Below are 26,541 nucleotides of genomic sequence, written 5' to 3'. Positions count from 1 at the left end.
AGCAACTGGAAACTGAAAAATAGCATTTACAATAATATTTTTAAAAGAAATACTTAGGTATAAATCTTACAAAATACATGCAACATCCGTATGTTTAAAAGTATGAAAAACTGATAAATCAAAGAAGATCTAAATAAATAGATAGATATGTTCATGGATTGAACAACTCAATATTGTTAAAATATCAGTTCTCTCAAAATTGATTAGTAGATTCAATTCATTCCAATCAACAATTTTTGCCAAAATTGACAAGCTAATACTAAAATCTGTATGGAAAATTAACCAGAATAGCCAAAACAATTTTGATAAAGAAGAACAAATTTGAAGGACTCATACCACCTGAGTTCTAGACTGACTATACTTTCAACAGTCATGACAAGTGTGTACTAGAACTTCCCTGCTGGCACAGTGGTTAAGACTCCGAACTCAGACTTCCCTGTGGTGCAGCTCAGTGGTTAAGAATCCGCCTGCCAATGCAGAGGACGCGGGTTCGATCACTGGTCCAGGAAGATCCCACAGGCCGCTGAGCAGCTAAGCCTGTGTAACAGAACTACTGAAGCTGGCGCACCTGGAGCCTGAGCTCCCCAACAAGAGAAGCCACCGCAATGAGAAGCACGTGCACCGCTACAAAGAGTAGCCCCTGCTCTCAGCAACTAGAGAAAGCCCCTGCACAGCAAGGAAGACCCAACCCAGCCAAAAAAAAAAAAACCTTTAAAAAAAAAAAAAAGACTCCACACTCCCAATGCAGGGGGCACATGTTGGGGAACTAAGATCCGCATGCTGCACAGTGCAGCCGAAAAAAAAAAAAAGTGTGTATTGAAGAAAAGATAGACGTATAGATCAATGAAACAGACTAGAGGGTCCAAAAATAGTCCCACATGTCAAGCGACTTTCAGTGAAGGTGCAAAGGCAGTTCAATAGAGGAAGAATATTCTTTTCAACAAATGATACCAAAATAATTGGATATCCACATGGAAAACATAAATGTCAACCCATACTTTGCATCTTATGCAAAAATTAACTCGAAGACCTAAATATAAGACATGAAATGATAAAACTTCTAGAAGAAAACATATGGGGGAAAAAAACCTTGTTGACCTGAAGTTAGGTAAAGATTTCTTACATGCAAGACCAAAAGTACCACATATAAAAGAAAAGTGATAAATTGGATAACATCAAAATTAAGGAATTCTGCTCTTCAGAAGTCCCTAAAAATGAAAAGAAAAGACAGACTGGGAAAATATTTGCAAACCACATGGTGTGTGATAAAGGATTCATATACAAAATATATAAAGAACTTTCAAACTCAATAGTAAGAAAACAAGCAACCCAATTTTTAAAAAAATCTGTAAAAGATTTGGACAGCTGCTTTGTCAAAGAAGAATATATTCAAGCGGCACACAAGTACATGAAGATGCCCAACATTATTATCATTAGAGAAATGCAAATTTAAATTTCAATGAGATACCACACTACACAACTCTTAGAATGGCTAAAATCGGGATTTTTTTTTTTGATAAACTAAGTGCTTTCAAGAATATGACCTAACCATAACTCTCACACATTGCTAGTGTGAATTAAAATTACAGCCATTTTGGAAAGCAGTTTGGCAGTTTCCTATAAAGCTAAATGCACACTTAACGACCTGACCCAGCAATCCCACTTCTAAGTGTTGACCCAAGTGAAATGAAAACTTAAGTTCGAACCAAAAACTTTATATGAGTCACTTTATTCATAACTACCAAAAACTGGAAAAAACTGAAATGTCCCTCAACTGGGGACCGTTCCATAAACAATTATGGTACATCCATCCAACAAAACACTTATAAGCAATAAAAAAGAAACAATATATGTAACAGTGTAGTTGAATCTCAGATGCATTATGCTAAGCGACAGAAGCCAGAAACAAGAGGTTGCATACTACATGATTCTATTTATACAGTATTCTTGTAAAGGAAAAACTCAGAGGAACAGAAAAAAGACCAGGGATTTCCGGAGGCTTGACTTTAGAACCAAACACCTGGCTGGGCAGATAACGACTCTGAATCTAGTTGGAGAATATCAACACCTTCAGATGATTGTTTGGAATGAATAAAGAAATAATGTCTGTCAGGTAGTATGAAAATCGTTTACTGCTACTCCTCCACGCGCCCCATAATTCCATGATCCAGAAAAAGGCCTAATTGAGGACAATGGGAGGATTTGAACACTGGTCAAAATGAGTGGCTCTTCCGTCCACAGTACCTAGGATGATTTGGGAAAGTCTCACCTTCATTTTCCCCACATTTTAGCAATTCTGAAATGGGATTTTACTTTGCGGAGGAAGGCCGGGTCTCCACCCTAGCCTACCTAGCCCGGGGCGGACGTCGCAGCGCAGTGGGTCTACGGCGCGGCGCTCCGGGGCTGGGCGCAGTGGCCGCAAGAGCTCACCGTGAGTGCGGGAGCCCGGGGCTGTGACACAGGATCCGCGCCGGGCCCGCGGGGAGGCGCGCGCGGAGCCGGCGACCGCAGACCGGCTGGCGGGGCTGACGCGCCGCCGCGCTTACAGTGTCGCTCCGTAGCCGGAGTGCGCGCCGCTGCTCCCCGCGCCTCGGAAGTGCAGCGGACCCCGCCGTTGCCGCCGCCCGATGGCGAGGCTGCGGGATTGCCTCCCCCGCCTGATGGTCACGATCCGGTCCCTGCTCTTCTGGTCCCTGGTCTACTGCTACTGCGGGCTCTGCGCTTCCGTCTACCTGCTCAAACTTTTGTGGAGCATCGGCAAGGGACCCACGCAGACCTTCCGGAGGGTCGCCCGGGAACACCCTCCAGCGTGCTTGAACGACCCCTCTTTGGGTACCCACTGCTACGTGCGGATCAAGGTGAAGGCCGGCGCGGGCCCGGCGCTATCGCGAGGGAACGTGACGACTGTGAGAGCAGAGGGCGCCGGGCTGATCCTTGCATGACTCCAGGCCCAGCGTCCCCTAGTGTTCTCGGGGCTCGCAGGGCGTGCGGCGGGGACGGGGAAGGTGCCAAGGGGATGCAAGAGGGGCGAGGTGTCGCGGGAGAGGGTCGGGATTGTGTGTCTTTACGGTCCCTGTTTGTTGCGTGCGTGCGCGCGTGTGTGTGTGTGTGTGTGTGTGTAAGACAGAGAGAGAAGGTTATGTGGAATTTCTCTAATAATCTGGGTCCTATTATATTACTGTCCCCTCCTCCTCCACAACAACAACCCAGAATAATTCTGCTCCCTCTCCTCCTGTAAGGGGAAGCTGTCGTCTGTCACCTCTTTGCCCTTTAGAGCTCAGTTAAGCTGTAGGGAATTGTTACTGGTGGCGCCCTACTGTCTCAGAAGGCTGTCCTCGTCCAAACTTTAGAGATTGAAAGAGTAAACAGAATAAGTCATTGGAAATCAGGAGTTTATTCAGATCAGCAGAATGGAGCATTCACAGATGACCTAAGCAACATGAAACAATAAATAAATTGTGTACGTTTGTGGGGAAGGAAGCAGACTTATGATGCCAGAGACCAAAGGAATGGCACAAAAAGTAAATGTCAACTATGCATGCAGACTCTAATTGTCCGTGCTTGTCCCAAGCTTTCTTACAGCCCTCGGATATTCTACTTCCTGAGGCTCCAGGTGGTGAAGGGAGATGGCTTCTTGAAATGCACCCTACAGTCTGACTTGCAGGCCTTTCAAAAATAGCCTACGTGAAAGGATATTTTTGTCACCAGGTCTGGGATTCCTATTAGGAACTAGATTGCCCAGCAGCTGAAGTTCAGAAAACCAAGGGGCATGTCCTTCTTACACTTACTCAGCCTGGAGTCGATATGAGAATTTAAATGAGTTAATATGTGTAAAAACAAATAAACGAAACCAAAAAACTTAGAACAGTGCCTCGCACATAGTAAGTGAAATGGAGTATTTATTCACTAAATCCAATCAAGCATCCACAGCCTTTCAGCTTCCAAGACTCACCACCAATAAAAGAAGTTATTGAACTTCTGGGAAGGCATTCAGCAGTGGAGGGCAGGGCTTCCCTGGTAGCGCAGTGGTTAAGAATCCACCTGCCAATGCAGGGGACACGGGTTCAATCCCCGGTCCGGAAAGGTCCCACATGCCACGGAGTAACTAAGCCCGTGTGCCACAACTACTGAGCCTGCGCTCTAAAACCCCTGAGCCACAACTACTGAAGCCCCGGCACCTAGAGCCCGTGCTCCGCAACAAGAGAAGCCGCCACAATGGGAAGCCCGTGCACCGCAACCAGAGAAAGCCCACACACTGCACAGAAGAGTAGCCCCTGCTTACCGCAACCAGAGAAAGCCCGTGCGCAGCAATAAAGACCCAACACAACCAAAAATAAATAAATAAAATAAATAATTTTTTTTAAAAAGGAAAAGCAGTTGCGGGCAAAGTCAGAGTTGTTATCTTCATCCTACCTGAAGGGGAAAAGCAGTTTAAGAATCATCCGGAATTCCTCGTAATGCACTTGTTCTGACTCTGGCCACCTAAAGAGTTTCCCCAGAGACCATAGAACCAAGGAGTGGAAAGAGCATTGCCCTGGGTGGCAGGACAAGATGGAGGCTCTAGTCATAGCCCTGCCCCCAACCACCTTTACGACCTGTGCTAACATCTTTGGACCTCAGTTTCTAACTCTGCAAAAATGATAGGGTTGAACTATATGAACTTCAAGAGTTTTTTCACATCTGGAAACCCAATTGCTTGGGTTATCTGATAAAAAACCCAGTCTCTGGGTTTTGGGTCTTGGTTTCTTTCCTCACTTCCTTCTGAGTTTTTGTTTTTCTTTCTTGCTTTTTCCTCCACTTTCCTCTTTTCTGTTTGCTTTGTATTTGCTGTATTCCTGTCTCATTCCCATGATTTTTGTTTTCCTTGGGCAGTTTTGTCCCCCATATGCAGAGTGAAGGCTTGAACACTCAGATCGTTCGGCTATTAGAAATACACTGATATGGGGGCTTCCCTGGTGTCGCAGTGGTTGAGAATCCGCCTGCCATTGCAGGGCACACGGGTTCCATCCCTGGTCCGGGAAGATCCCACAACCACCGAGCAGCTAAGCCTGTGCGCCACAACTACTGAGCCTGCATGTCGCAACTCCTGAAGCCTGTGCGCCTAGAGCTCATGCTCCGAAACAAGAGAAGCCACCACAATGAGAAGCCAGCGCACAGCAACGAAGACCCAACACAGCCAAAAATAAATAAATAAATAAATAAAATAAAATTTTTAAAAAAAGAAACACACTGATGTGACATGAGGAGCAGGCAGCCAGGGGAACTGTACGTGCAACCTCAACAGAAAATACTAACGTGGGAAGGAGAGAACTAAAAATAAGGAAAGGTGGTGTGAATTATGTAACTGATGGCACAGCTCTTGATGGGCAAGCTGACAAAAGTACATGAGTAGGAGGTAAATATGGCAGGAATATAAATGCAGATCAGAATTATTTACATGTCCTGCAGAATTTGAGTGCGATGAAATGTGACACATCAGTAAGAAAATTGTGACTGTTTCAGAAGCTCATAATATATAAATTGACCTTGTAAATAGAAGGAGAAGGGAATGTTGACAAAAGTGAATCTTTCAATTTACCCTGTTAATAAATCATGGTTATTTTTTCTTTTTGAAAATTAATATACTTATTTTATTTCTTTATATTAAAAATAATGCAAGTGAAATTTTTTTAACGGCATGGAAATACTAAATGTACTACTTTTTACAGTCAACACAAAACATCGCTGAAATTTCATGCCCTCTATTTCGTACTGCAGGATTCGGGGTTAAGATTTCATTATGTTGCCGCTGGAGAAAGAGGCAAACCACTTATGCTGCTGCTTCATGGATTTCCAGAATTCTGGTAAACTTACCAACTAACTTTTTCTTTTGCACTAAAGACTCGGCTTATCATAGAGTCATTTTCTTACAATGACTTTTAATAGACCCCATGCTATGATCAAGTACTGGTCTAGAGTTATTATTCTTAAATGTTCCTCAATCACAGGAATGGTGTTCCTCCTGTTTTAAAGAAACGTGCATATTATCATCCTAAATTTTTTTTGATAATTAAAAGAAGTATCATTTAATGTTTCAAATTTCTGAATAGTCAATTACAAAACAGTTTTTATAGTACCTACTGTGGACAAAATACAACATTGGATGGAAAAGGAGATTTGCAAGAAACCAAAGGATTAGAGTGCCTGTTACCTGGCAGCTTTTGGTGAGACCTGGGGTGAGGGAAAGGCAGAGGGAGAAGAGGGCTCATGGAATCTGGAAAGGAACTCTTTCCTATGCACATAGTAACAGGCTCAGATGAATGCAGGACAAATGAAGGACTGGAATATTTCACATTGAGAAGAAAACCTATAGCCAAAAATACACAGTTGCTAGTTACCTAGAAGAAAATGTTCTGTTCCCTTTGAACCCCACAGAGCCAAGTAAGTACAGATGAAACATCACATGATTAAACTTTTAAAAAATGAATATCTTTTTAAAAGATGGTACATATCAATGTGGTAAAAAGAAAATCATATTTTTGGTAGCTCAAGGCTATGATCTTGAGATGGCTAAATGGACCAAAAAAAATTCATATTCTCTGAACTGACTCAAATGTAGAATATATGGTATGTTTTTAAAGTTCTGGGACAATGCACTGTCCCTAAATGTCTCCCTTACTTTTGCTCTTAACACCTAGAATTCCACCATTACATATTCCTCACTTCCTTTAGAGCTTTAAAGATTTTGGGTCATCCAAAGTCCTAATTTAAAATACATCTAACTGTGAAAGAGATATTACCTTATACACTTTAGTTAATACTTTTCAAATGAAAGGGACTTTATTAATAAATGCATTGAGATTGCTAGCACACTAGGAAGTATTAGGCATCGAATAAAAGAATGGAGAATGGCAAACACCCATCTAGCTAATCATTTTCCCAGAGCAAAAAGTCTATGACATGACTGGCTCACAAGTAAAATGTTAGTCTGAAGCGTTAGTCAAATCTGCATAAAGTAACACGGGCAGTGAATTCTGGCTCAGCCACTTAGTTGCTGCAGGACCCTGCACAATCTACAAGAGTCTTGCAGAGTTGTGGGGATAAAGGGAGTCAAAATATGTGAAAGGCTGTTCCCATGGCCCCAGTGAATACTCAATAAACGTTCATTTTCTTCCTTCATTCCCATTCACTCAGTGTGGAGATCCATGTGCCACCACTAGCATCCTCAATGCATTTATTAATAAAGTCCCTTTCACTCATAAAGTATTTCTAAAGTGTATTAAGGTAATACCTCTTTCAGAGCTAGAGGCTTTTTAAATCAGGGCTTTGGATGACACAAAATCTTTAAAACTCTGAAGTATGTGAGGAATATGTAATGATGGAACTGCAGGTTGTTAAGAGTGAAAGTAAGGGAGAAATTTGGGGACAGAGCATTGTCCCAGACCTTTAAAAAATAATTTCCTGATTCTGGCTGCTGATGATGATAGTTAATACTTCCTGAGCATTTACTATGTGCCTGGCACTCTTCTGAGTGTCACAGCTACCCTTCTGAAATTGGCAGTGCCAGAAAGTAAGGTATACCTTCTTAAACTTCAGAGCTGACCTCTGCTAATATATCCCTGGTATATAGGAATGATAATGATCTAATAACATACATGGATTTTTACCTTTCAAATTTCACACCTTATAGAAAAATTCAAAAGTTAACCAACAATGTAAGTATACCTTACTTTAACATTTTAAATCATCATTCTATATAAAATTCATGATCTGAGTGGGAAGAGTTAACTTTTTAGAAAGAAAAGATTTAAAGGCTCTTCTCTTTCTGTACCTCATACCAACCCCGATACTTGTCCCTGCTCTTTTTCCTCCTGGAACATCACTTCTTTATATGTGGAAGATAAAGATGAACCTGCAACCACTTCAGCCACTTGGTAATTGTTTTGAGGAGCCCCAGAAAATAGCAGTGATACCCATTTAATATAGGACAGTAGATGCTCTGTGTCATATTTTAAGAAATGATACTTTTGCACATTTTTCACAACATTGTCCCATTATTTACTCTTCATGAGACCCCTTTTGCAAAACAGAAATGTCTGGTGATTCTTGTCCATGTCCTAGAATCTTCAGTGGATAGGACAGCCTAGGAGGGGGCCCAACACCAGTCACTGGACATTAGACCCATTTTCTCCAGCAAAATCAAGTCTTGGCTTTGTCCAAAAGGGTTATTGAGAGGAATGGTTTAGTTTTGAAAAAACTCCTAGAGATATTTTTACTTTGAAGAGCATATGTTAGGAAATATATGCAGATCATGGGAATGAGTCCCCTTCTGTTCACCAAATGTACTATTTGTTACTCCAGCAAGAGGCTTGCTATAATTTAAAACAACAATAACAGCAAACCCTGAAAACTGAGTTACTCAAATAGACCATATTGAATTCACTGAACTTTGCTAGCCATTAATCTGAAAGCTACCTGGTTGTTCAGGGAGATTCCTAGAGCAACTACATGGAGATTGCTGTTAATCAAAAACTTCTATTTGAGTGTGTCCTACCCTAAACCAAGACCTCTATGTTGACACTTACTCTGTCTTTCCTTCCAAATTACCACTATTCCCCACTATACAGTCTAGTCAATTCCATTCATGTGCTCCATTCAGGAAAAAGTCAATTTGAATCAGAATTTAGGATAAAGCTGTTTTGATTAAGCCACTTCAAGTCTCTCTCTCTTGAACTTTCCCTTTTCTTTTTCCAAAAACCCCTTCTCTTGCACTTCTCCCCTTTTTAAGAGCCAAAAAAACCTTTATCTGGCACTTCAAACCGATTTCAATTTACATTATAAATATAAATATTATTCCTCTATCAATCAAGTTTTGCCTAAATACACATGAATTTATAAGCTTCTTTGTAGATCAGATAGGTCAGATTATTTGGTACAGTGAAAACAAAATAATCATAAATTGGCAACATGTAAAAGTGCTTTTTAAACAGAAAAGCACTATACAAATGTAATGTATTATTTGCATTTATCATCATTAACTAAGAATAATTGTTGAGAATTGGTGACATTTAATGTATACTATTAGGTGTTACACAGAAACAATAAAATTCTGTCTTCTTTCTTAAAATATAAAGGAAACATCAAACAATATACACATTTATGAGAACTTTAGCTAAATTAGCCCAAAATAAGGCTGTTTGTCAAAGATGATTTTTCTCCCCCTCTATCTCCACCTCAGTTTGCATTGCTTTTAAAAATATTTTGAGCTGATGCAGGCAATTTCTGGCAATACACCAGCTGTATGGGATGCATTCGTCATTACTCAAGTGCTGAGGCAAGTGAGGTCTCGTCATCCATACAGCTGAACAGAATCTGATGACTGCAACTTTTTCTCTCTTGTGAAGGGGAAGAGGGTATTCTACGTTTCAAAGAGGCTAGCCTGGTAAACCAGGGGTCCTCCTTATGTTAAGAATAATAACTAAGAAAGAGGTTGCTTTTTTTTGAAGTGTCCTCTGCTATTACCTGAAGCTACCAGAGGGGGAAAAAACAATGTGGATGAAAACAGCTAGATTTGTTTATTTATAATATTGTCAGGAGTTACTGATTTTGTAGTATGTTTCATTCCTCTATCAAGGGGGTTGTTTTGTTCTATTCATGTGAATGACATACCCATCAGTCTATTGCTGGGGTGATTTCTTCTTCAGTTTACAGTTAATGTGTAAATCAAATATGATTTATTTATGAACTCTAGGAAGATTGCATTTAAAATTTATTTTGTACTTTATTAAGATAGCAGTTGCAATCCTTAAATATTCTTAGAAATGTTTAAGATATTGTTTGGCTCCACTCATTGACAATAGCAATAGTTGAATTTATTTGGAAGGCAATTTAAGTTATTAATAAGATAATGATATGCAGGTATTATGTTTGCATAATCTCTAATACATTAAATGTAAAATGTTACAGGATTGTACACGTTTTTTGAGTCAAATTTCTACCTTGAAATCTCTAATTAAATGAATTCTAAGTGAAGACACAAGTATTTAAGATATTAAAACAATGCACAATTTAATAGAAATTGAGTATAAATTCCCCAACAGGAATATGGGAACTTTAGTTCAAGGTTGTCTCAAGGTTTGAACTGAGACAGAGTTTTATGGAACAACTGGTATTTCTAGCACTATCATAATTCAGTGCTTTCATTTGTTCATTGTTTTACTCAGTCAACAAATCTCTATTGAGCACCTACATGTCTATCAGATAATTCAGGGAGCTCACCATCAAGTGGAAGTGCCAGGCACCAACAGATTAGTGTCTAGTACACTTGTCTGTAGACTCTTCCCAGTGCACTGAAGAGTGTACAGACAAGTGGGAGAGTATGGAAGGGGCCACCCAACCCACCTGTGAAGGAGGGAGACTGGGAAGTCTCCTGGAAGAGGAGGTGCCCAGCATGAGGAGTTCAATGAGGGGTGAAGAACAGGGATTGTGGGGAGTAGGGGAATGATGGGAAGGGATGATGTTTCAGACAAGGAGATTATATAAACAAAGTCACAAAGACAATACCCATGTTTATTCACTGCAAGTAGATTAGTGCCACAGAGGCAGCATAGCATGGGCTCTCAGGCCAGACCACCTGGGTTTGAATCCTGGCTCTGCCGTTTGCTAAATCTGTGACCTTCAGCACATCCAGGAACCAATCTGTGCCTCTGTTTCTTCATCTGTAAAATGGGGATAATAATAGTACCTACTTCATAGTACTGCCTTGAAGATCAACATCACTATGTGTGAAGCACCTAGAATTGTGCCTGGCATGTAGTAAAATTAATATAGATGTTAGTTCTTTTTATTATATAGCAAATGACAGAGTATAAAGTAGTCAGGCTGGAAGATCGGGCAAGTCAAATCTTGGAGGTTATGTCTGCCAGAATAACATGCTTGGGCTTCACATTATGAGTAACAGAGAGTCAAGAAAAGCTGTTAAGCTGGGAAATGACCTGAGAGAGTTTGTGTTTTTGCTAAACCACTCTGGTTTGTAGAAGACAGAGCCAAGGGGAATGAAATAGATACAGACCAGTCGATAGGCTGCTGTGTTAATGGAGGCCTGAATGAAGGTAATGATAGCAGGGATGGACAGGAAAAGTGATTAAATAAATATTTAACAGGTTAAATCTACTGAACTTTATTGATTGAGGATGAGGGATTATAAAGAGTGAAGAGTTGGGCTTCAGTTATGAAGACATAAAAAAATCAATTCACAATGTTAAGTAAGGCTATGAGAAAATAATAAAATCATATGTGTTGACAGATGAGTATCTTTAAGGAATGAAACTGCTTCATTTGTTTATTACAAACCAGAGACAAGATTATCAATATTGCTATGGCCTTGCTAAGAAAGACACTTTTTGTTAACATTTTCAAATCCATATTAATTGGCAATGCTTTTGCAGATTTTTACAAATTATAGATATCCTAGTAATAGATCGAAGACTCTATCCATTCATAATTCCAAATATGTGTCTTGACACCCTTCTTGATAATCTACCTGCTGATGTAAGGTGGTTGATTTGCTTCGTTGTTCTCATAGCTTTGTGTCACTTCACACTGCAGTCCCCTTCCACTATTGGTTTATAATCTCAGATCACTCTGTTCACTTTCCTATTGTGCTCCAAAAATCTTTCCAGACAACAATCTCCCATTTGGCTTGTGTCAGATAATTTTGCACTGTGTTTTCATGGACAGATTTGCATGCAGATGCTTTTTGATAAATGCATATTTTGAGTTCCATAACATAGTGAGTCACTTTGAAAAATCCATGTCTCTTTTTCTATTTGTTATCCATAATGATTTTGCTTATTAGAAGAAGATAATCTCGTGGATCTCTGTATTTCAATTAATTCTTCAGTTTTATTATCAAGCAGAGGGGGAACACCTGGCCCAGCAGAAACTACTAGGACTTGGCTGTCACCATTCTAATTAGTCAGTTCCTGTGCCATTTTGGTTGTTAAATGTTTTAAATATCACACTAGCTTATGCTGATGGTTCAGGATCTTGCCCCCAAGATTTTGTTTTAGCAAGTGGAGGTTTATCTTTTTTGTTTGTTTTTATTTTTGGCTGTGTTGGGTCTTCATTGCTGTGTGCGGGCTTTCTCTAGTTGTGGCGAGCGGGGGCCACTCTTCATTGTGGTGCGCAGGCTTCTCATTGTCGTGGCTTCTCTTGTTGTGGAGCACGGGCTCTAGAGCGCAGGCTCAGTAGTTGTGGCGCCTGGGCTTAGCTGCTCCGTGGCATGTGGGATCTTCCCAGGCCAGGGATCGAACCTGTGCCCCCTGCATTGGCAGGTGGATTCTTAACCACTGTGCAACCAGGGAAGCCCAGAGGTTTATCTTAAGTAGTTATTTTATTGGATTCTTTCCGTGAAAATATTTTTTTAAATCGTCAGACATTTTCATCCATGAGTAACCCATTGTTATTCCTAAAAACATTGAGTCCTATTTGACAGTGGACTAAGGTAAGTAAAATCTCCCTTCTAGGAAAATATATTTTCATCTCACAAATTTTTTGAGAGAATCAAATGGTGCAATGTGTGGAAGCATTTATAGGTACAGACTCAGTGATAGTGGTGAGCATTATTTAAGAAAAGCTTAGAAAATTGACTTCTTAAATACATTTCTTAAGGTTTTAGTATCTGATATTTTGTAGTTTCTATAAACCCTGGCCCTTTGTTACACCCCACTGGACCTGGTAAAAAAAAAAATAATGTAATTTTAATAAAGAACGTCAGTGCTTATTTCTCAAACAGTTCTTTTCTTTCCTTCCCACACACAGCTATATAATCTTTCTCAAAAACGAGGAGTTTCTTACAGCTTTCCACTTAGAAAATCTGTAATGTTATTCTTTGTATTAGTTACTGTGGTATTTTTAATGCTTCTTATTTCCTGCAGGTATTCTTGGCGTCACCAACTAAGGGAATTTAAAAGTGAATATAGAGTTGTAGCGTTGGACTTGAGAGGCTATGGAGAAACAGATGCTCCCATTCATCGAGAGAATTATAAATTGGACTGTCTAATTACAGATATAAAGGATATTTTAGACTCTTTAGGTAGGTTTTAAAAAACAGTGTTAATTCTTTTTAAGGGACTAACATTCAACAAATTTAAACTGATTACCTCATTTCTTCCATCTACCTGAGCTGTTATCTAGATCCTGTCACCTTGGTGCATACAGCTCAAAATATTTATAGAGGCAATTTAAAATAACACAACCAGAATAACTATTCTGTCTACCAGCCAAAATTGACTCTCAAAATTTGTTTTTAAAGATTGACTTAATATATACTATCTATTATTTTCAGAACTAATTATTAGAAATTTGATTCTTGTTCTCAGAAAATTTATTTCTTCAGAACCAAAACCTAAATATTTATTTAAACATGTTGTAAGATGCAGAAACACTTGAATTATCTTTCTTGTATTGATCAGCTAGTGCCACAATAATATTGTGTAACAGACCACCCCAAACTCAGTGGCATACAGCCATAGGCATTCATTCCTGTGCTTCTGGATCTTCAGGTCAACTGTAGGCTGGAGACCTCTGGGTCTTTGCCTCAGGCTACAGGTCCAGCTGGGATTGGCCTCTCACTGAGAATGGGGCTGGAGCCCCAGCTAAAGTGGAGTAGCTCTCTGCGGAAAGCTCTTCTCCTGGCTACGGTTGAAGTGGCAAGAGGATGAGCCCAGTTGCAAAAGCATATTTCAAGTTTCTGGTTGCAGCTCATTGGTCAAAGCAAGTCATATGGCTGAGCCCCAAATCAAGTCTAACAGCCATCACAAAACCAAAGCAAATCACACTGCCAAGTCTAACATCAAACCATCAAAGGGGTGGTGAGGGAACTTCCCTGGTGGTCCAGTGGTTAAGGCTCTGCGCTTCCACTGCAGGGGGCACAGTTTGATCCCTGGTCCGGGAACTAAGATCCCTCTTGTTTTTCAGCATGGCCAGAAAAAAGGTGGGGTGGGGGGACTCCCTGGTGGCACAGTGGTTAAGAATCCACCTGCCAATGCAGGGGACATGGGTTCAAGCCCTGACCCGGGAAGATCCCACATGCTGCAGAGCAATTAAGCCCATGCACCACAACCACTGAGCCTGTGCTCTAGAGCCCACATGCCACAACTACTGAAACCTGAGCGCCTAGAGCCCGTGCTCCGCAACAAGAGAAGCCACCGCAATGAGAAGCCCACACACCACAACAAAGAGTAGTCTCTGCTCACCGCAACTACAGAAAGCCCGCGCACAGCAACGAAGACCCAACACAGCCAAAAATAAAAAATAAATAAATAAATTTATTAATAAAAGTGGGGGAGCAGTGAAGTATACTACCTCTATGGCAGTGGGGAGAGGGGAGGAGTAAATATTTTTTAACAATAATCTAATACACTACATCCCTTTTGACTGAAACCCAGCTGCTACCATCGATATGTTAACAGAGCCAGTTAGTGAGAAACCCATGAAATCAAATTAAAGACCCTTTCCTACAACAATCTAATGAGAATGTAGATCAGGTCAATGTTCTTAGAGGGGAAAAAATGGATGAGGTCTGGGGGTGTCAGTGCAGTGTTGTAATTTACTGTGATTACAGTAAAATAGACTCAGAGACACTGATTTCCGACAGCCATATTTCATTCACATTTTGTGGTAATTCAGTCAAACTTGGCCTAAATTTGTCATCATGAAATTTTCCAGTTAAATCAATAATGTAATCTTGCTTATGACCTAATTATGTGTAGTCTTTACCATGGTTTTCCAAACTCAGGTTTATGTGACCAGAGGTGAACTATTTCCATTTTTTTTTTAAGTATAAATTCCCAAGAGAGATTCTGAGGTCTATAATGGACCCTGGGCATTTAAATTTTCTAAAAAGCTACCCCAGGTGATTCAGACATACAAGGTTTTGGAAACACCAAACTCAATGTCTGCACAAAGTGCATAATTAGGGTAGGAGAGTAGAAAGATTAGTTTTAGAAACATACCTATTTTATGAGCGGTAATGATGCACCCACCAGTTTCTTTCCAATGATGCCAACATTCATTTCTCAATTACAGGGTATAGCAAATGTGTTCTGATTGGCCATGACTGGGGAGGCATGATTGCTTGGCTAATTGCCATCTGTTATCCTGAAATGGTGATGAAGCTTATTGTTATTAACTTCCCTCATCCAAATGTATTTACAGGTGAGTTTAAATTTCCTTTAAGACATCTTTGATAGCGTGACAACTCACTATTGTCACTGACACAGATTAAAAACAGCAAAAGTTGATTAACATAATATTTTTTAAATTAAATGACTAAAATATGATATTATCACATGATAATGTCAGCTATCTCAGCTTTAAATATTCCTGAAGAGTCACAGGAAGTGTTGCTTTATATTTGCTTGCATAATTTTATTTCTTTTTAGAAAACATTTTACCGCTACCTTAGGGAGAGTTAAAGGGAAAATGCAGTAACATTACTTTGACAGTAATGAATCTTGACAGCCTAGAAATAAATTTTCCTCTTGCCTGACTCCTTTGGCTGTCAGGAATGGCAGCATTCTTTAAAGCAGCAGTTCTCAAATTTTTGGTCTCCTTTATACTCTTAAAAAGTATTAAAGACCGCATTGAGCATTTGTTTATATGGGTTATATCCATAAACATTCACTGTATTGGAAATTAAAAAATGAGAATTTAAAAAATGTTTATGTATTAATTCATTTTAAAAAAATAATTAATCCAGTACATATTAGCATAAGCATTTTACTGAAAACTAACTATATCTTCCAAAACAAAATTTTAGTGAGAGGAGTGTCATTGTTTTACATTTTTGCAAACCTCTTTAATTTTTGGCTTAATAGAAGACAGCTGGATTCTCATATCTGCTTCTATATTCAACCTGTTGCAAATGTTTGAATTGAAGTATATGAAGAAATCTGGCCTCACACAGATTTGTAATTAGAAAAAGGAGAATTTTAATAGTCTTTTCAAATAACTGCGTATGTTCTCCTTTAATACTACACCAAACTCAAAAATTAGTTATTTCTGAAAGGTTAGTAACAGTGTGGAATCTGATGTCATATTAATGAACTTTTTATACTCTGTCACATGAAAATCCATTGGTCTCTCTAGCACTTTGAATGGATTTTTTCTACCTATGCATGATTTTGCAATCATCACGCATTGGAAGATACTGGTTCACTGAGTTATGTAGATCTTCCATAAGTTGACACATTTCATTATATGCTATCAAATCATGTTCATTAATATCACCCCAGTTTCATCAAAAAAGCCTTTGCAAAGCTGTCAAGCTCACAGTAGCAGACACAAGTTTCCAAAATTCTAATTTTCATTTGAAAGCTTGAACTTCATCATTGACAACAAACACTGTTGATTGTTTTCCCTCAAGTGACAGGCTCACTTTGTTCATTTTCAAGAGACTATCTGTTAAATACCCAATCTGACTGATGATAGTTTGTTAGTCGTTCTCTCAAGTAAAAATGGTGTTCCATTAAAAATGCAGCTAATTCAACTTATCAGACAATTGCAGAGGTGCTTTTCCTCAAGACAATCATTGTATTTGGGTGTTCAACAGAACTGCCTTATTTTCTATTTCATCACAATGTTAAAAAGACGTATACAAAAAGGTAGAAATTTAATAAAATTAATAATTTTTGCTATCTCATCAAAGACATTCTTAAGTGAAAGCTCCACTTAATTTTATGTATTTATGTACTTGTTTGTTTACAGTAAGTGTGTGGTGGTGAAGAATACAATGACTGCTGGTATTGTTTAGTGTCACTGCCTTGATTTGTGCTCAGGCAGCAATGGCTTTATCTACTATTGCCTTTGTACCATCTGTGCAAATGTCGGCAAAATGAGAAAAGCTAATTGTATTGTTTTGAAATAATTTGACCATCTGTATCCTTTAAGAGGGTCTTAAGGATCCCCAGGGGTCCACATGGGCTATGTTTTGAGAACCTCTGCTATAAAGAGAACCCTTAATCTTAAGAGTGATTAAAAACAAATAAACAAACAAAAAAACCTGTGAACAATGGCTAGGCACATTTTTATTTGGTTTTGACAAAAAGTATAATTTTTTCCTCTTTAACTACCCTTGTCAAATTTTCTGAGGTTCAGTACTGTCATGACCCACAGTAGCACTCCAGGGAACAAAAAATTCAGAAAAACATATTTTTATTTCTTCCTCAGAATTAAAGTAGGTGAGGGAGAAAGGGAACATGACTACATAAATACTGTATAAGCATAAAAGTTAAATTTCAGATACATATTCAATTGTCCTATCTCAGCTGAGGTAATAGCATGGTTGCTTAGGAATCAAATATCAAACTGAGGTTCATCATGTTTCTCTCAGTTGCATTAGTCAATAGAAGTTGTGCTACATGCTTGTTCAATTGATCAGGACCCTAGAGTAAATGTTATTTTGTTGGTACTGCTATACTGACAAACTGTAATTGGTCATTTCAGTAAGAAAATACTTGGATATTTCTGGAACTATCTTATCAATAATAGGTTCAACCCTGGTCAGGTCAATATGAAGTCTTCAAGTAATATGACTATATTTTCCCTTAACTGTATTGATATCTCTTAATGCAGAGCTGAATAAATCTTATTCGATGACGACTTTACAAAAAGTATAGCATAACAGTGCTCCACTTACCTGAGAATTATAATTCTAAAAACTCCAACCATGTTGAGTACAGTTACACAATTAGAAATAAGAAAAAAAAACACCTCTATAGCAAGGAAAATAAAAGTATAGTACACAATACACAACAAATATGTACATTTAATATGTATGATCACATTACTCCCTAGTTTAAAACTTGTGTCTTCCCAAAACACTTAAAATCTTCATCATTCTGGCCTTACCTGACTGGGTTTCTGCTTTTCTTTCTAAAACTCATCTCATACCATCTCCCCCTCCTCATTCACTACACATCAGCCACACTGGCCTTCTTTCTGCTTCTTGAATGTGCCAAGCCCAGTACCTACTTTCTGTTCTTGATGCTCTTCCTAGATCTTTGCGTTCAAGGCTCATCCCACATCCCCAGAGAAACCTGTTCCACCACCTTTACTAAAGGATAGACCCTCCACACCACCCAACCATTACTTTCAATCAGATTACCTTGTTTTATTTTCTTTATGGTATTTTTGCTAACTAAAATGATCTTTTAAGTATTCATTACTTATTTATTATGTATGTTCCTTATGAATGGGAACCTCTTTTCTCTTGTTCACTGCTAAATCCCCTCACACACAGTAGATATTCAAAGATTCATTGAATGGATGAATTTTCTCAATACATGAACGAATTTAAAGGAAAGGCTTTAGTTTCTGTTGAGGCCAAATGAATAAGATATTCAAATCAGCCTGTAAGGAAAATCTTTTCAACAAGGGAAAATTGCTTCCCCATGTATCCTCAGGAAAAGTGTTTGGTCACTGATAATGACCTTGGAGAAAAGGGAGTGTTGTTTTGGGTTTCCTGTTCCTTTCTGAGTCAACACTTCATAAAGTGGAACTTTCTTTTTATTTAAAGTGCTTTAAGTATTTAAAATACCAAAAATTATCCAAAATAAAATATAAGTACATAGAAATTGTTCCAAAGAGAAATATACAGAAGCCTTATTTGTAGATTCTTTTATGGGATCATCTCAAAGGTGAAATTGCCTTAAAAAGAAGTTACTTCAATAGTAAGTAATTCATACCCCTTGGATAAGGTCTAACATGGTATTTTAATTTCAGAATATATTTTACGACACCCTGCCCAGCTGTTCAAATCCAGCTATTATTATTTCTTCCAAATACCATGGTTCCCAGAATTTATGTTTTCCATAAATGATTTCAAGGTAAGTCAAGCATGGTGATGGATGTTACAGACTTATTGTCTGATCATTTTGCAGTGTATACAAATATTGAATCAGTATGTTGTATACTTGAAACCAATATAACGTTATATGTCAATTACACCTCAATTAAAAAAGACTGGTGCCCAAGAGGATGACAAAATAGGAGGTCAAAACTAAAACATAGACTGAAACACTAAAAACAAACAAAAAACCCAGGAAAACCGGTTCTGCCTATGTTGTTCTGATTTATTTTAAATAATCATTTATTGTACATCTGTTATGTGTTATGCACTGTTAGGCATTTCCTCCTATGCAAAAAAATAAGTCAAACAAATAATGTTAATGAGAAACATTTTAAATTAAAATCCATCTTTAAGAAAGAAAAACAGGGAATTCCCTGGTGGTCCAGGTGGTTAGGACTCCACCCTTCCACTGCAGGGGGTACGGGTTCAATCCTTGGTTGGGGAACTAAGATCCCCAAAGGTTTTCAGTGCTGCCAAAAAAAAAAAAGGGAAAAGAAAAACAGAAATGCTAAAACTTAATAAATGTTTCTAAGGCTTCATCTATAGGCTTACTTATTTTTACAGTCTCTATTCGTATGTTTGAGTGCCTGGGTGTTAACTCAATTTTTTCTGAGAGCCTGTTCCCCTACAGGCATACCTCTTTCTAGAGAACATTCCATGGGGAGATGAAAGAATATGAATGCCAGGTAAGAGAATTTGACAACAGCAGAAGTGGAAGCCCTGGGGAGTAAACAAAACCCCAAAACAAAATTAAGCCTTCAGGTATTGGTGTACCATATACACTGACATCAGAAGTCATATGTAGTATCTATTTCTTCGAAGTTAATTAGTTGCTTCTTGTTTGTCCAGCATGGTGTTAAATATTTAGGGAGGTTAAAAAAAGACATAATATTATTTTTACCTGGAAATACTTCTGCATGTACCTCTGACAATACGGACTTTTTTGAAAAAAAGAACATAACTCCAATGCCATTATCAAACCTAACAAAATGAACAACTTGTTAAAATCATTTAATGCCCATTCAAATTCTCTTAATTGTCTCAACTGTCTTTATACACTTTATTTGTTTGAATCAGGAACCAAACAAGGTCTACATATTGTATTTGTTTGTTATGCCTTTTAAAATCTTTAACGGTTCTTTCCTTTTGTTTTTTACCATCACTTTTTTAAGAAGAAATTTGTTCATTTACCCTGAGGAATGGTCCACATTTTGGATTTGACTGACGGCTTCATCATGGTGTTATTTAACTAGTTCTGCTAACCCTTGTCTTTCCTACTTCATAGGTGCTACTGATCTAGAGGCTTGATTAGACTGAAGTTTAATTTGACAAGAATATTTTATAGGTGGTTCTGTGTACTTCCTAATGCATCACATCAGGGAAGCACATAATGCCTAGTTGTCCCAGTTTTAGTAATGCTAACACTAACCAGTGGGCTCACAAATTGTCAGCCTATCCAAATTGCCTAACAACCAACCTTTCACCAAATAATTTTAGCATACCTTGATCGTCACTGCCTACGTTCATTATTTCTTTAGAAAACAGTGATTTTTTAGTTCTATTGGGATGGCTAAAAAGTTCCTTCAGTTTTTAAGTAAAAATCAAAGACACGTTTTTCATTTTCACCAAGAGCTTTATTGAACCCTTTGGTTCCACTACCTTCTGCCATTTTTCAGGCAACTTCTAAATTCCATCTTCCCCAAACTTTTTATCCTCTTGAGCAAAGAACTGTTCCAGGTGCCTTTTACAGTCTTCCGGGGTATTGAATTTTTTTCTATTAAGAGAACTTTGTAAAGACCAAAATAAATGGAAATCTGAAGGTGCAGTGTCTGGTGAATATGGGGATGAATCAGAACTTCCCAGCCAAGCTGTAACAGTTTTTGCCTGGTCATCAAAGAAACATGCAGCCTTGGTTATCCTGATGGAAGATTATGTGTTTTCTGTTGAGTAATTCCGGATGCTTTTTGTTGAGTGCCACTTTCAGTTGGTCTAATTGGGATCAGTACTTGTTGGAATTAATCGTTTGGTTTTCCAGAAGGAGCTCATAATAGAGGATTCCCTTTCAATCCCACCATATACACAACATCACCTTCTTTGGATGAAGACCAGCCTTTGGTCTCTTCCATTCCACATTATTGTACAGTATCCACTTTTCATCGCCCGTCACAATTTGTTTTAAAAACGGAACATTTTTGTTACGTTTCTGTAGAGAATCGCATGCAGCAATACGATCAAGAAGGTTTTTTTTCACCTAACTTATGTGGAACCCAAACATCAAAGCGATTCACATAACCAAGGTGGTGCAAATGATTTTCAGTGCTTGATTTGAATATTTAGAGTATGTCGGCTATCTCCTGCGTGGTATAACGTTTATTGTTCTCAATTAATTTATCAATTTGATCACTATCAACTTCAACTGGTCTACCCGACCATGGAGCATCGTCCAGCGAGAAATCTCCAGCAAGAAACTTCTCAAACCACTTTTGACACGTTCGCTCAGTCACAGCACTTTCTCCATACACTACACAAATCTTTTTTTGAGTTTCAGTTGCGTTTTTACCTTTCTTGGAATAATAAAACATAATATGCCGAAAATGTTGCTTTTTTTCTTCAATATTAAAACGGCTACACAAAAATTCACCAGTTTTTTTTAAAATGCATGCTAGTATGACAGCAGTCACAATACAACAAAATTGTTTTGAATAAAGTTAAAGACAACTAAGTGCTACTAGAGCCATCTTATGGAAAAAAACTGAACGAACTTTTTGGCCAACCCAATATTATTCTTTCTGCTTTTATTAACTGGAATTCATGTATAAAGAAGAGTTTCCACATCTATATTTGGTTATTCTGAAATACAGTTCCCACAAGAATGGCAGGACAAATGCTTCATTATTTCCGTTTATAAACAACTTCCAGAGTAATGAATTGGTGCCCTAGAAACCTCCATTGATAACCAATGAGGGTTTTTTTTTATCATATCATTATGAGCTCATGATTTTTAAAAATATATTTGATATTTATCAATTGATTACAGTCATTGTTCTCTTTGATGCCCTTGTTGCAAGTGTGAACTCCTTCAGGTTGGCTCCTATGTCCTCTTGACACAGGAGCCCTTTAGTCAGTGATAGCTTGCTTCCTTAATGTCCTAAGTTCATCATTTTTTTCCTGTTCCAGATCTGGAATGAGTCATTTATTGAAGGAACTCTGGCTCCTATTAGTAGGAAGTGGTATTTGGAGACCACAGTTTGGGTGTCAAGGTGATCATTGTTACTGAGTTTTCATTGCTTCTAGATCGTTCCATTGGACAGAATGTAGACATACATATTTTTTAGAAAAAAATTATGAGTTCTTATTCACATTTCCAAAGCAAATTTAAGACGACAGGTTTTCACTTAACTTCTATGACTTTATATAAAACATTATATGGTTCTAAGTCAAAACTCTAAAACAAGGTACATTCAGAGAAGTCTCACTTGTCTCTGTTTCCTCTGTTTCTCTGTCTCCATCCTATTTCTTCTGTCTCCCATCGAAAACCATTTTGGTTAGTTTTGTTTCCTCTTTTTATTGTTTCTTTTTAAAAATATAAGCAAACATGTATATATTTATCTTTTCCTTCTCACACAAAAGATAACATACTATAAACACTATTTCTACCCTTGCTTTTTTTCTACTTAACAATATACCCTGCAGATGACTCCATCATCAGCATAGAGATTATCTCCATCTTCTCTTAGAGTACTAAGAACACATAATTCACCATCGTGTAACTATACTATAGTTTATTCATCCAACCCCCCATAGACATTTGTTTCCATTCTTTTTTTTTTCTTAAAAAATTTTTTTTGGCTGTGCTGCACCACGGGGCATGAGGGATCCTAGTTCCCCAACCAGGTATCGAACCTGTGCCCCCTTCAGTGGAAGCACAGAGTCTCAACCACTGGACTGCCAGGGAAGTCCTCCATTCTTTTTCTATTACAAATAATGTTTCAATGAATCACCTCCTGCACATGTCATTTCATATTTTTGCAAGGGTGTTTTGGGGTTGAGGGAACTAATTTTAAACAAGAATCCCAATAATTCTGATTCAGGTTGTTTAGAGACACACTTTGAGAAATGCTGGTATAGAGCAGTATTTTTCAAATTGTAGGTGGAGACCCATTAGTGAGTCATGAAATAAGTTTTGCAATTCAGTAAAGTGGCTTGCAATTTGAGTTTTTAAAAATAAAGTAGAACAGAATTGAAAATATCATTACATGCTGCAATAAGTGTAAGGGCTATTTCTTTAAACTTTTGTTTCAGAAATATATATGTAGGGATATGAACTGGATCATGATGTAAAATGTATTTATTACTCTAGGTTGTGATCAAAAGAAGTTCAAACAATTTAGGGGTGTGTGTGTGGAGTGGTTGTCAGTAAATAGATAAACTGTTAACTGGAATATCAGGCTTTAGAGCAGGGATAGTACTTGAGCTCAGCCTTGTAGAATGTGAAGAGACACCAAGAAGACAGGATACTTTTTATAAGGGTGAAGTGTCCATGGGGGATTAAAATGGAATAATATCAAAAATAAAGCCAGGAAAGCAGAAATATATAAAATGTGCTTGTAAACAATGAGGTCTCCAACTTGGCTAGAGCAGAAACTGGGAGCTATCACTGCACACTGACCATCATTCTCTTTCAAGAGCCAAATATTTAGTTACTATTAGGTAATTGAAAAGTTTTAATTATTCTCTTCTCACTTATCAGGCTTTGAAACATCTGTTTACTAGTCACAGCACTGGCATTGGAAGGAAAGGATGTCGATTAACAGCAGAAGATCTTGAAGCTTATATTTATGTTTTTTCTCAGCCTGGAGCATTAAGTGGTCCAATTAACCATTACCGAAATATCTTCAGGTCAGTATAATTTGTTCTTTTTAACTAAACAAAATATTCATTCCATACCGAGCCAATATTTGATTTTTTTAACATCTTTATTGAAGTATAATTGCTTTACAATGGTGTGTTAGTTTCTGCTTTATAACAAAGTGAATCAGCTATACCTATACATATATCCCCATATCTCCTGCCTCTTGCATCTCCCTCCCACCCTCCCTATCCCACCCCTCTAGGTGCTCACAAAGCACCGAGCTGATTTCCCTGTGCTATGTGGCTGCTTCTCACTAGCTATCTATTTTACATTTGGTAGTGTATATATGTCCATGCCACTCTCGCACTTTGTCCCAGCTTACCCTTCCCCCTCCCCGTGTCCTCAAGTCCATTCTCTACATCTCCGTCTTTATTCCTGTCCTGCCCTTAGGTTCTTCAGAACTATATTTACTGATAATTTTTAATGAGAATTATTTTATCAAGTATTTTCCATTAAGTTCTTTAGCTTAATATACTAAAACCTACTCTCTTAAAATATTTAATGTTTTTCTTTGTTTTGTTTATTTATTTATTTATACTGTAGTATAATTGACATATAACATTATATTGGTTTCAGGTGTACAACATAATGATTTGATATTTGTATGTATTGAAAAATAATCACCACAGTAAGTCTAGTTAATCATCTGTCACAATACATAGTTATATATTTTTTTTCTTGGGATGAGAACTTTTAAGATCTACTCTCTTAGCAACTTTCAAACATGTAATACAGTATTAACTACAGTCACCTATCTGTACATACTTTGTTTTATCTGTAACTTAGGTTTCATGTGAAATTTAACAATTTGAAACCTCAGGACCAGAAAATATGCTTTTCTTTTAATTTTCTGAAAACTCCTCCCTTTTACCCACAATTCGATCTGGTGAAGAATTTATATTCCTCTTTACTTTTTCACTAACAGTCCTTTTAATAGGGACTAATAGTCCCCTTTCTGTACTGATTCAACTATTACATGCTCACATGTTGTTAAATATTCAGGTAACTATTAGAAAATGTTTTGTTTTGGAACACTTTATGAGCTCCAGAATTTAAGTGACTTGCAAGTTTGTGTAGCAATCCATGTATCAATAATTAAGTATAAATATAGTTTTATATCAGTTTACCCATTCAACAAGAACTTAATTTTTAGGAGCATTACAACCAAATGATGGCCACTTGCATGGGAATCAAAAGTTAAGACCTTGGTGGACATATGTGATATCCTTCACATTCCAGCAGCATCTTATCAACCCCAAGTAGCCACAAGTCAAGCTTTTTTGTAACTAGCGAAAATGTAATTCAGTGCTGGAGAGTATCTAGTTAGATGTTCCTTCTCATTCTTAGTTAACAGGGGTGTAATTAATACCATCCCACCTTTCTGAAAAACAGCTTAGCAGAAGATGTCAAAAGCTTTAAAAATATGCATCCTCTTCAGCTCAGGAATTCCACTCCCAGGGCTATAGCCCAAAGAAGTTATCTGAAATGCTAACAAAGATTTGGGCACAAAATGCTCATTGTAGTATCACTTAAAACATCCCTTCTTTTAAGTGATGCTATAATCTAAATATTCAATTATACAGGAAGAGTCATTTATGGGTTATTATGCCATAAAATAGTATGTTTTACAATTATTTCTGAAAAACTATATGAAACAAGAAAGTTATTATAATTTAATATGAAATTTGCATGTGTATACTGTGTATAAACTGTATATATTTACTGCATTGTACTTATGGTTTCAACGATATGCATAGAAAATGACCATGTTTTAATGATGGAATTATGCATGATTTTATTCTTTATACTTTTCTATATTTAAAAAATATAAAATAAAAACTTTATATTTTACAAAGAATCTTCTTGCAAAATAAATATAGTATCATGTAGTATTAAGGCTCATTCCGTATATATTTTCTGACTTCTCAGTTCCAATTTTCACATAAAATGCATTAGATTATCCAACAAACAACTGAAATACATTTGAACAGTAACACTGTTTAAAGCTCCCTTTTATCACACTATTCAAAAATTCTGTTATCTTTTTGAAGCAAATTATTCTTCATAGTGATGAATTTCATATTTAATTTATAGCCTGCATTATAAGTTTTGCAGGGCTGATCCAATTAAAACTTTTATCTGGCCCTTTCTTAAATAGACCATTAAATTTTTTATTGTACAGATTGATTGCCTAATGCAGTGTTTCTCAACCATTTTTTTCGTCATCACCTCCCTTCAGAGACTTTGTAGGCATTTTTTTTCCTAATTGCCCCCCACCCCATGAAATTTTAGTATCTGTTTATGTACTGTGTGTATATTCATGGTTTATATATAAAAAGCATAATTTTTTTTTCACTCTCCCAAGAACAAATTTTCATCCCTTTGGTGGTGATATTGCCCTCCTTAAAAATTTGTGGCCTAAAGAAACATTTTGGGGGAATGTTATTTTAATGTTTACAGTGAGTCCCAAGCCCATGTATTTTGTTTTTATAGCTGCCTGCCTCTCAAACATCACATGGTGATCACTCCAACACTACTACTGTGGGGAGAGAAAGATGCATTTATGGAGGCTGAGATGGCTGAAGGCACAAAGATTTACGTTAAGAACTATTTCAGGCTAACTATTTTGTCAGAAGCCAGTCACGGGCTCCAGCAAGAACAACCTGACATAGTGAACAAATTGATATGGACATTTCTAAAAGAAGAAACAAGGCGAAAAGACTGGCTTTTTCTGTGA

At 37.6% G+C, this 26,541-nt stretch overlaps 1 protein-coding gene across 1 annotated transcript; it reads left to right on the top strand.

The window, feature by feature from the left end:
• Positions 1–2,627: 2,627 nt before the first annotated feature.
• EPHX4 (epoxide hydrolase 4) lies at positions 2,628–26,541 on the top strand (the record flags this gene model as incomplete). The annotated part of the gene is made up of 7 exons (XM_081258809.1): positions 2,628–2,858; positions 5,758–5,843; positions 12,918–13,075; positions 15,070–15,198; positions 18,766–18,869; positions 23,643–23,791; positions 26,298–26,541. 7 exons carry the CDS (start codon positions 2,628–2,630, stop codon positions 26,539–26,541), a joined length of 1,101 nt encoding a protein of 366 aa, XP_081114935.1.

This window comes from Mesoplodon bidens, assembly GCF_964165515.1.
Source record: "Mesoplodon bidens genome assembly, chromosome: 2".
NCBI lineage: Eukaryota > Metazoa > Chordata > Mammalia > Artiodactyla > Ziphiidae > Mesoplodon > Mesoplodon bidens.
This window is presented reverse-complemented; position numbering and strand designations above follow the sequence as displayed.